General features: G+C 43.1%; 1 protein-coding gene across 1 annotated transcript in view; it reads right to left on the reverse strand.

Annotated features, from left to right (window-relative positions):
* The window catches only part of DGKI (diacylglycerol kinase iota), a 387,457-nt gene that overhangs the window by 225,227 nt on the left and 149,647 nt on the right, over positions 1 to 12,583 (reverse strand). The window contains 3 exon segments of the mRNA XM_066262376.1: positions 3,212 to 3,277; positions 8,838 to 8,894; positions 9,379 to 9,453. Coding sequence (XP_066118473.1) covers positions 3,212 to 3,277; positions 8,838 to 8,894; positions 9,379 to 9,453 — 198 coding nt within the window.

The raw sequence follows: 12,583 nt of genomic DNA on the forward strand, positions 1-12,583 counted from the left end.
GAATCTAAAATAATAGCAGCAGAGGGTAGAATGGCAGTTGCCCGTGTCTCCTTTTCGGGTACTCAGCCAAGGGCAGAAAGGAAAACCAGGCTTCCAGCAGCTATGCTGACATAGAGAGACTTGATTTCCTTGTCTGTGTACTATTGCCCACTCTGTGCCCTCAATGACTCTCCCAGGGCTAATGGCAGAAGATTCTTCTGTTTTATATGGACAAACACAGAGATAGGCAAATAACCAACCCTGCCTGTCCAGCACATGGATCCTCTCACCCCCGAACTTCTACTCCTTGTCCCTAACCCTGCAGGGTCTCTTGAAAGCTGACCTCCAGACCACACACATTTTCAGATCAGTAAATACTGGGGCTTTCAATGGATACCAAAGCAACCTCCAAAGCCCCAGGCCACTGTCTCTCATTGTTTTTAGACCCTGAAATCCCTTTCCCTATTCCTAGCTCAAGTACACCCCCCCCCCAAATGTTTTTAATCACTTTGTCATCTTTGCAATACAAAGATGCTATCAAGTATAACTCCTTGAGAAGTGTACTCTCAACTCTGAACACTGTACTATCAGTTCATTTTAAATTAGTTTTTAACAAGATTCATTACAAGAAAGAGTAGTTTCGACATTATCACATTTAATTAATGCTGCATGCTGTTTAATGTACTTAAACTAATTACATATTAAAATAGGTACGATTTATGAACAAGTAATTCATAATGGTGTGGCACCTGTGGCTAAGAAACATGCTGACCAAAGTTTAACTATATGTTGTGTTAAAAATCACTTTCGAGGCCCTGGCCGGATGGCTCAGTAGTAGAGCGTCGGCCTGGCATGCGGGAGTCCCGGGTTCGATTCCCGGCCAGGGCACACAGGAGAAGCGCCCATCTGCTTCTCCACCCCTCCCCCTATCCTTCCTCTCTGTCTCTCTCCTCCCCTCCCGCAGCCGAGGCTCCATTGGAGCAAGGATGGCCCGGGTGCTGAGAATGGCTCTGTGGCCTCTGCCTCAGGTGCTGGAGTGGCTCTGGATGTGACAGAGCGACGCCCCAGAGGGCCAGAGCATCGCCCCCTGGTGGGCATGCCAGGTGGATCCTAGTCGGGCGCATGCGGGAGTCTGTCTGACTGCCTCCCCGTTTCTAGCTTCGGAAAAAAGAAAAAAAAATAAAAAGAAAAAAAAATCACTTTCAATACTTATTGTTTAACTTTCAGAAAGCTCATTTATTTTTATAACCATTACATATATTTCTACAGGAAGAAACAGAATACAGTAGTACCTTAAGATATGAATTTAATTCATTCTGTAACTGAGCTCGTCAGTCAACTCATATATCAAACTGCTGATACTGGACCTATGTGCCAGTGCACCAACTAGTGGCAGCTTCCCGAATCACGACTCGTATCTCTGAATTTCGCTCGGATCTTGAACAAAAATACAGACCGAGTCGCAGCTTGTATCTTAAAAGTTCATATGTTGGTCTTTCGTATCTCAAGGTACCACTGTATGTTTGTGGGAAAGTTGTAGATTAGTCTACAATCCACTAAGCATAAGCCCACAAGCCCCAAGGCAACACCAGAAAGGAAGGGGGTGGAGGAACTCATGGAAGGGAGCACAAGTAAGAATGGAGGGCTGAGCTCTTTTCACAGCTGTGTAAAATGCCTGGTAAGCATCACTCTACTCCCCCTTTCCTCCTCATCTTCTTTTTACCTCCTCTACCTTTCAACCTATTTCATCTGTCCTCTTTATAGAATAGAAAGGAATCAACTTGGCCCTGGCCGGTTGGCTCAGTGGTAGAGCCTCGGCCCTGCGTGCAGAAGTCCCGAGTTCAATTCCCGGCCAGGGCACACAGGAGAGGCGCCCATTTGCTTCTCCACCCCTCCGCCTCTCCTTCCTCTCTGTCTCTCTCTTCCCCTCCCGCGGCGAGGCTCCATTGGAGCAAAGATGGCCCGGGCGCTGGGGATGGCTCTGTGGCCTCTGCCTCAGGCGCTAGAATGGCTCTGGAGGCAACAGAGCGACGCCCCAGAGGGGCAAAGCATCGCCCCCTTGTGGGCATGCCGGGTGGATCCTGGTCGGGCGCATGCGGGAGTTTGTCTGACTGCCTCCCCGTTTCCAGCTTCGGAAAAATGAAAAAAAAAAAAAAAAAAGAAAGGAATCAACTGGAAGTCACTGGGTTAAACTGGAGAAGGTAATAATACTAGCTATAATGGAGAGCCATCACCTTGAGGGTGAGGTGTGTAGCCTTCCCAAGTAGAACTTGGTAACCAATGGCTACGGCGTAAGATTTGCCTTCGAGGTCCTGTGTGAACAGCAAAATTAAAGTAACGCTTTCCAGGTCACGCTCACTCTCAACATAGCTCTTTGTATCCCTTTATTGTCAAAAATGCCATACCAGTCGGCTCACCATAGTGGTTGGCCCAGAAGAGTCACATGATTAAAGACACAAACTAGGAATTGTTCACTGATGAGGAATATATTCTCCCATATTACATTGCTCTCTACCAAATCAAAATGTACCCTTTATTGAGTCTAGCTTACTACTAATGTCACTTGGGGAAAAAAAAAATATTCGTAGTGTGATTCACCTTCCCAGAGGGGCCTTCTAATCCTAAAATGAGTTTCTGTATGTTGAAAAAGATCTGTAACCCAAATGTGTTGGGGTCAATAACATGTAGACTCCATGGAGTTCCACAGCACACCAGTCATACTAAGAGAGGCAGCAGACATAAATAACCACGTAAGAGGAGAGCACCTGTCTCCGGAAACCGGACTATACTCTGAGGAAGCAACATATGTCTTGAAGAAGAAACTTCCATGTTGTGCTTCTGCTCAACCACAATAATATATCAAAACAGGCAGTGTTATTCAACTACCCACTGACTTTCGGTTGCCGATCAAAGTATGGCAGATCCAGCAGTCCTCAAAGGGAGTTTTAACAAAAGAGGCAGTGGTGTTCTTGAAACGACCTACAATGAAATTCGACACAAAAGTGTATCCATCTCTCTAAAAATGTGCTAATTCCTTACATTAAGACCTCTGCCTCTTGCAGTGGGTGCTAGAACAACTAAAACACCTCTTCAGGAAAGGGGGCTTGAAAGAAGGCCTCTCAGAAAGGAAGTGACATGCTGAGCACTGGATTCGGGTGCCAGGACTCGTGGGCCTGGGGGCTTGCCAAGGCCCCGGGAGCCTCCTGCGGTGGCCATGGTGCGGGCCCCTTACCTTACCACACTGTTTACACTTTCCCTCCTGCCGACGCCTGTGCACCCAGTGGTGACGCACGAAATTCTGCAAAAAAAACAAAACAAAACAAAGTAAAGCGAGTCTATTTAAGTTTGCAAACCCCAACAGGAGTATTCTTTGTTTTAAGAATGTAGATTTCTATACACCATCACCCAAGACCACATGAACACAAAAACAACTATGTGTCTGCGTGATCTAGCCATAAACATGAATCCGCTTAGAAAAATGAAGCTACCTCTCCACGCCCAGCCAGTCATCATGTCCCACCTCCACAGCTTCCTAGTGACAAATGGCCACACCAGACTGCTGTCACTCTACACTCCTCCTAATAAAACCCTGTGCAGAGTTGTGAACCTGCCAGGGGACCTTGGGCTGTGAGGTAACTGAGGCAAGTCAAAGAAATATCCCGAGAAGGGAAAAGGTGAAGGAGAGAACCAGAAACAACAATGTCCTACACACACACACACACACACACACACACAAATATATATATATATATTTTTAACAAAAAGGTATTTAATGTGTCTTTATATCCCAGAGCTAAAAAGCACTTAAAAAAATTAAATTCTCAGACAGAAACCAATCTCCCGATTCAGGACGTAGATGGTGAGAATTTGTTATGAGTGAAAGCGAAGGGAGAGAAAAGCTCAGGGGAAGAGATGACAGGAACGTGATGCAGGCGAGTTGTGACGTCTGGCATTGCGCTGCAGCTGTCCTTGGGTACTGGAACTAGATCAGCTCTCAAAGTCTTTCCTTGCCTTGGGCTGTAGGAGACATGGAGAGTCCCTTCCCTCTCAAATGCACAATCACTCCAGGGGCACAGGGACTCCTAGGGTACATCTCTAAGAAAGTTGTCTTCAAGCCTAGTTAACAGTGCAGGCGGACCCCAACAATTCATATATAATTCATCCCCCTGAGGCCAATACACCTAAAATACTTGCTAATGTTTTCTTCTCCTGCCCTTTTCTAAGAAAACTTACTTTATCTGAGATCAACATGCCTATTGATGGCCAGGCCACAATCTATGCTTTCCTTTTAAAAGGGCTTTTATTATATATTCAGTCATTTAGCAAAGACTAAATACTTACTCTGCTGAGCACTGTGCTCAGTATGGAGAAACAGAGAAAAAAGATCAGCGTCGAGGAGAAAAAAGTTACATCGAGGCATAAAATTCAGAGGGACAAAAATACCCCTAATAAGCACTCGCATTCTCGATTTCCAAATGCCACCTTTATTTTTCTGTGAATGTCAAATCAATTTAGATTGAAACTAAACAAAGATCCTGGAGGAGTAATGGTCTTTTAACTATAATAAAAAAAGGAAACATAATGGTCCCACTAATTAGTCTAATTTATGTCTTGCTTTTCCCACAGTGGCAGTTTAATAAAACACAAACATAATTTATAAACACACATATATATTTATATTCCCAGAAAGAAGTTAATAATAATAGCTAACATTTGTTAAGTACTGTGTACCCAACACTTTTTTTTTAATGTTTCATATGTGATCATTCTTTTCATTTTCATGAAGACAGCAGAGGTGCTATTTGGTTCATATGTACCAGTAAAATCCTACAAGCTGCTAAAATACCAAAATATTTCTATATGGCTGGGTAAATTGTAATTTAGTGCCTCTAGCATCACACAGTTCCTCTTCAACTGCCTTACACCCTACCACCACCCCCTCCACACTGCAGACTATTTCTGCTTCTGAATTATTAAGCAACTAAAAATGTTAATATTTTGCACCGGAGGTCTCCAGGATTCAATCCCAAATGAGCTCTCTTTTGAAAACAAGTCACGCTGCCTGGGTAATGCCATTGCCCCCCCCCCCCCAGCAAACTCAGAAGTCTGGGCTTTGCCCAACTGATGTGGTTGTCTGTCCCAGCTTAAATATCAATATAGACAACTCAGGGTCCCCTGACTTTCAGGACAGTGGCAGCCAGCAATGTTAAAAAAAAAAAAAAAAAAGAAGCAATTTCAATGACTGCTTAGAGTGAAAGCCAGATCAGAAGAGGTTAAAAAGACTAGGAGGGGACCTACTGTTTATTTATAACACACTTTCTGGAAGGTTAGCAGTGAATACAAAACTGAGACTCTAGGAGCCACAGCTACAACACAGCAGGTGGTTAAGAAATATTTTCACTTTTTTTTTTTTTAAGATGGGGAGCTATTAGAGCCTGTTTATGCTGATAAAAAAAAATCCAGAAGAAGGGGAGAAAATGTAGGAAAGAAATAAATATCAAGTCCCTGCTAAGAAGACAAGGGAAGGTTTCCAAAACACTCAGGGAGGGTCTAACTTCACAGAAGAGACACCATTAGTGATAACTAAAAACAAACAAAAAGTACTTGCATTAGAAAATTGCAGCTCTGGCCAGTTGCTCAGTGGTAGAGCGTCAGCCTGGCATGTGGATGTCCCAGGTTTGATTCCTGGCCAGGGCACACAGGAGAAGCACCCATCTGCTTCTCCACTCCTCCCCCTCTTGCTTCTCTCTCTCTTCACCTCCTACAGCCATGACTCAATTGGAGTGAGTTGGCCCCGGGCGCTGAGGATGGCGCCATGGCCTCTGCCTCAGGTGCTAAGAAGAGCTTGGTTGCTGAGCAACAACAGAGCAATGCCCCCAAATGGGCAGAGCACTGCCCCCTAGTGGGCTTGCTGGGTGGATCTTGGGCAGGGCCCATGTCACTCTGCCTCCCCTGCTCTCACTGAATTAAAAAAAATTGCACATACAATAACAATTATCTATGCAAAAAGAGATCGAAGAACAGAAAGCTAAAGGTGAATCAATGGATCCCCTGGTTGATAATTCATAAACTCAACCTTAAAAACACACTATTCCTTCTATTTCCTACATGAAGTTTCTCCTTCACTTGAGCTATCACCAAGTAATCTCCTGGCCAATGCTATTTTGTACTAGGGTAGCACAGCTCCATCATTTTTCTTAGACTTTCTCCACCCTACCTATGACCCCTAGCCTTCCTCTGGCTGACATAATAGGCAACAGTGGGAGACGACACCTGACGGGGACAACAGTTTTTGCTCTCTATGCAACCTCCACTCCCAGCTCATCCTCTCTCCAGGTTTTCTCCCAACCCCTTTGTATTAGTTAGTAACATGTTGTCTTTTTTCATTAACTGTCATGAAGACATCAGTGCTTTTCTCTGTACTCAGACATCCTCCATTCCTATTTTATTTCTTCACCTAGTCTCATAGCTTTAATTACTATCTACTTATGCTGACAATTCACAACTGTGTCACCTCTAGCCCAATCTTTCTCATGAGCTCCAAATTCACTTCCTACTTAGCTTTCTATTGGGCTTCTCCAATGGGGGGGGTTCAAGGACCCCTCAAACTTGAGAGTTTACAACTAAATTTGTTACGTATCCACCCCATCCTCAAGTCAACTCATTTTCCAACATCTAATTGGTTTTTCCTAGAGCACAAGTCTGGTTTATTCTGGACTTCTCTGTCTTTATGTACCAAATCCAACCATCCTGTCAATTCTGTTCCCTTCAAATTCATATGTACCAATTCTTTTTAACCAATATTACTCTTAGTTCAGATTCCCTCTATTTCCTGCCTGGATTACTAATTTAGCTCAAAATTTTTCCATACCTTTAATATTGCTACTCTTGAACTACATGGTATTGCTTTCACACTGTAGCCAGGATAATAGACATTCTGCTTAAAATGGTTTAATGCCTCCCTCTCCCAATCACTGTGGATGAAACACTCAGCTTGTAGCATGGCTTACAAGAACCTCCAGAGTCCAGCTCCTGCTGGCCTCCTGAATCTTGTGGCTTACCCCTTGTGTTCCCTCCCACTTACATGCTGCGTCCACACATTCCTTCTGCCCGGAGGCTCTCATTCACCTCCTAACCACCCCCACCTTGACTCAGATAACTCCTTTGAGTCTCAGTGTAGCTGCCACCTCCTCCAGGAAACCCCTTCTACAACCTCTCTCCTCTCTCTCTTATTCTTCACTGCACAGAGCTAGTTTGAGAAGTGCACCAGCCGGGAAGGTTTCCAAGGGGGGGTTTATATATATATATATATATATATATATATATATATATATATATATATATGTGTGTGTGTGTGTGTGTGTGTGTGTGTGTGTGTGTGTGTGTGTGTAACTAAAAGTCATCTCAGTGTGATGGAGAAATTATACTTTGCAAAAATTACATGTACCTCTCTTCCCCTTTTGGAGAGTCGTGCCACGTGAGATGGTAACAGCTGGGCAGGAATCCATGTTCTAAGGAGGAGGGGTTCTGCTAACTGCAGGCTCGTTTTGCCAATGAGAGAGTGCAATTTTGGGCATGGTGCTACACCATTCAGAATAATACAGGCGGGCTGACAGCCTCCATCAACATTGTCTTCTCTGACTATACACACTGCTCCATAACCTCTAAATCAAAGCTGAACAGACCTGAGTACAGCTCTCACCTCGTCCTCACCTCTGCTTGCCATGAACACAGCAGCCTGCTCTTCTCTGTACTTTTTTACTTACCTGTTGTCTCCACTACCAGACTGTAAGGTCAGGGATTGAGCTCTGGATATAGTTTGTTCTATCTATCTATCTATCTATCTATCTATACTGCTCACCAAAATTAGAGGAGCATGCAGATACTCCAGCACTTTCAGCCTTCTGTATAGTGCATTTTCACCAATGAAATAAAAGTTGGTTTTGCCTGACCTGTGGTGGCGCAGTGGATAAAGCGTCGACCTGGAAATGCTGAGGTCGCCGGTTCAAAACCCTGGGCTTGCCTGGTCAAGGCACATATGGGAGTTGATGCTTCCTGCTCCTCCCCCTTCTCTCTCTCTGTCTCTCTCTTCTCTCCCTCTCTCTCTCCTTTCTAAAATGAATAAATAAATAAAATAAATAAATAAATAAAATTTAAAAAAAAAAGAAAACAAACTGACTAGAAATAAAAGTTGGTTTTGCATCTCATCTGCATAATCAAACAACTTTCTTTGACTTGTCGTTTGCTTTTCTGATGTTCTTGTTTAATTTAAAAAAATCAAATGCTTCTTTATGGCTTCATATTTCTTTTGAAATATCTCCTAATTTCTGTGAGCAGTATATCTATCTACCTACTTATCTATTTCTTACTTAACTGATAAAAACATTGCGATTTAGAGAGATTAGGTGAGATGGCCCAAATTTCATAGCATTGGGGCTGATTTTGAAACTAGACAGTCTGATTCCAGTGTTTATAGGAATTCTCAGTAACTATTCTGCCCCTGAATAGTTTCCACCCACTCAAAATTGTAAAATCAAGTTAAAGTGGACCTTAAGACAATAAAATACCATTGCCTTACTACCTCTTTAATTCTCCCACTGCCCCCTTCCCACCCCTCAGGGCCATTCAGTAAGGCCTTAACTCCCCATTCATTCTGTGCGAAGAATGGAAGGCAGTATTCACACCTTGAAGAGACTTGGGGATTTTATTGCCTGTATTTTTGACCTAGTAATAAAAATCTGATGTGAAGTAGAGGAAGGTACACTTTGTTTTTTTAATCCCTGGTGAATATCTATAAATCCAATGAGTCGATGGGAAATTAAAGCTGATCTCTGAAGAGAGAGCTCTGAAATACTCACCTCTCTTGGCGATCTCGAGCCCCCTTCTCGAAATGTTGGCTTACATCTGAAATTAATCTGTCATTTAAAAAGAAAAGTGTATTATATTAGGGATAAGCATCAGACCTGAATGAGTTACCTGAAGACACCAACAGCGGCAGATACTGAGACTACAAAACAAAGCCCCAAAGAATGAGGAACAACGTTGAACATGATTCTTAGTCTTTTGAAATCGTCACCTTAGATAATCTATAGACATTGTTATAAACATGAGTTGTTATTAGCAAGAAAATTAGTGCATAGCAGGCTTTTCTCTCTAATCTTATCATGCCTTCTCCCAAGAGACAACATAAAGGGATATCAAATTAGACTTCAGAAAACAAAGAGTGATTGAATCTTAAGCACTGTCTTTCCATAATTAACTTGGTAATAATGTTGGACTTCGTTTTTTAAAAGGGTGTTGTTGTTTTTTATAAGAGTTGGACATAGAAATGGACACCTGGTCTTAGAAGTCCAAACTCTTGCAAGGTAGTAACATTTGCAGCAGGTGGCGCTGTCTTACCTTTTCCAGCTGTTCAATGCAGGCGGTGTGGACGACGATTTTACAGACCGCACACTTCCTCCTGAGGGCTGATTTCTACAACATTCAGTGCAAAATACAAGAAGAAATGTTAACATTCTGTTCTAAAGAGGCCCTTGATACTGAAGAGGGTGCATGTCAATAAATCAAACATTGGAATGGTTCATACTACTAAGCAGATTTAAATTTTTGTTTTCACCATTCAATAACATGACAAACTTCATCAACAGTGCTTTGACCCACCAAGTAGCTCCATATCCCTATGACTTAGGGTAGCCTAGATTCTCTCTTCAAAATATAATAACTTTACTAGCTGCTAATATTGAGTATATAATATAACCAGGCTCTTTTATTCTAAGTTTCATAACCTATAAATGTAGGCATTATTATCCTTCTTTTTCTCTCTCTTTTTTTTTTTTTTTTTTGACAGAGACAGAGAGAGGGACAGAGAGGGACAGATAGACAGGAAGAGAAAGAGGTGAGAAGCATCAATTCTTCATTGCAGCTCCTTAGTGTTCAGTGATTGCTTTCTCATATGTGCCTTGATCAGGGGGCTACAGCAGAGCGAGTAACCCCTTGCTCAAGCCACCCTTTGGGCTCAAGTCAGCAACCATGAGGTCATGTCTATGGTCTCACGCTCAAGCCAGCGACTCTGCACTCAAGCTGGCGACCTTGGGGTTCCAAACTTGGGTCACCTCAGTCCCAGTCCTGTGCTCTATCCACTGTGCCACTGCCTAGTCCTTCTTTATTCTTCTTCTTTTCTTACATTTTTACTCTAGTACTTAAAGGGCAAAGCCGACCAACATTTCAAGTTATATGTAATTTCAAAACAAGTTTTCTTTCCCAACTGCCAAAGAGTCTGCATATCAAGGAGTAAATCAATTTAGGCGTCTGCCCCAGGCACAAATCTACACCAAGCTACTTGGGACTTCCGCCCAAATCTTCAGGAAAGCAAGAAGACAAGTCTAACTCTCACACCCAATAACAGCAACAATAATAGTTATAACAGCAGCAAAAATATGGACTTAGTACTTGCTATCTGCCATGGACTCTTGTAAGCACTTCACAGACCTCATTTAATCTTTACAACCCTAAGAAAGAGGTACTATTCCTACTCCCATTTTACAGATGAGATAACTGAGACACCCTACATGATAAGCCTAGTGTTATATAAGTAGGGTCCACAGAGCCAGGTAGCCTGACTCCAGAGCTCATGCTTATAAGCATTATACAATGGACCTGACAGTCAATACCAATTTAAACTCACAATCAGAATACTTCTCTTTTTAAAATTATTTTTATTCATTTTAGAGGAGAGAGAGAGAGAAGAGGGGGAGGAGCAGGAAGCATCAACTCCCATATGTGCCTTGACCGGGCAAGTCCAGGGTTTTGAACTGGTGACCTCAGTGTTCCAGGTCACACTTGATCCACTGCACCACCACAGGCCAGGCCAGAATACTTCTTGAGGTGCCCCTTTTTTCTAACAATAAAAAACAAGCAGCAGAGAGAGAGAGAGAGAGAGAGAGAGATTGAGAAAGGGGAGGAATCCGGATTCATGCCTGCCAGCGCCATGTAAAGTCTAAGCCAGGAAGGCTCAGCCTCTCCACAGAGCATAGACAAGGCGGGTCTGCATAAAATTCCTGGTTTTGAGCATGTAAAGCAGGAGTCCCCAAACTTTTTACACAGGGGGCCAGTTCACTCTCCCTCAGACCGTTGGAGAGCCAGACTATAAAAAAAACTATGAACAAATCCCTATGCGCAGTGCACATATGTTAAAGTAAAAAAATAAAATGGGAACAAATACAATATTAAAAATAAAGAACAAGTAAATTTAAATCAACAAACTGACCAGTATTTCAATGGGAACTGTGCTCCTCTCACTGACCACCAATGAAAGAGGTGCCCCTTCCGGAAGTGCGGCAGGGGCCGGATAAATGGCCTCAGGGGCCACATGTGGCCCGCAGGCCGTAGTTTGGGGACCCCTGATGTAAAGAAACATTATAACAAAGCCCGTCTGTGAAATCATCTACCAAAGCTTCCAGGTAAGAAGGGCCCTGCATCCCTACCCTTAAGAGCTATATAGTTAACCTTTTGAGTAGTATAAACGTTCATGCACGTCCTCGTGCCCCCTGACCATCCAGAGTAAAAAAAAATTATTTTAAAAATGTGTAAGGCAACATTAAAAAAAGCAAATGTATATTCTTTTTATTTCCATAAACTGGTTATCAAAAAAACATGATTTTAAGTTAATAAAAACTGTAACTAAAACTAATTTCATTTTTTGAAAAAAAAACAAAAAAACAACAACAAAAAACCTCACTCTCGGGGATCAGCGAGCATGAAAAAACCTCACTACTCAAAAGGTTAATAATACAGGTGGCTGCAACCTCCCTAATTCTGATGTGCCACTTTCCGGCTGGGGTATCATTTTGGAGCCAAACGTGGCAAGGAGAAGAGAAAGAATATGGGATACTCCTTCCAAGGAGAATGGGAGGACGAACTACCACCTTGGAAGCGGCAGTCTCAGAAAAGACTCGGTAGCCTCCCTCCTCCCGGATGGTGCTGCTCATTTGACACCAGCTATCCATTGTGCTACTGGCCATCAACCAAGGACACTGCAAACCTGCAGCAACTAACCCTGGAGCCTGTATGGTCTACATGTCCGCAGACGGAGGTGCTTACAGGTGCTGGAATTACTCCTGGCCTTCTGCTCCCTGAGAAAAGAACACAGTCTGCAACATGAAATCAGCTTGACCATCAACTGATTTTGCAAATAACAAAGGCTAAGGAACACCCAAGCATCCGACTACACTATCAAAAGTGTCTCAGCTGTACTACTGAAATGAAAACGGGGAGGAGGGAAGAGGAACAAGCAGTAATAGTAATAGTAGGAGTAATAAGAGTCATTGTAGTAGCCACGGCAGCAGCAGTAACAGCATCATTCACGGCAACAATAAAATTCTAGTTTGCAAGTTTTCATGAGCAGAGTGAACATAGGCAAGTGAGTACCGCTCGCCTGTTTGCCGGGGACCTCCTGGTGAAGATCGCTGCAGGAGTACCACCTGCAGCAAATGCACAGGGTACTTGCATCAGGCTGCTGCTCAGAGCCATGGTGATGTTAAGGAAACCAGAATTGATTCCACAAAATCCCTGGCAGATTACACGGCAGACACCGTGTGGTGGGTCA

Source organism: Saccopteryx bilineata, chromosome 2 (assembly GCF_036850765.1).
Source record: "Saccopteryx bilineata isolate mSacBil1 chromosome 2, mSacBil1_pri_phased_curated, whole genome shotgun sequence".
NCBI classification, from domain to species: domain Eukaryota; kingdom Metazoa; phylum Chordata; class Mammalia; order Chiroptera; family Emballonuridae; genus Saccopteryx; species Saccopteryx bilineata.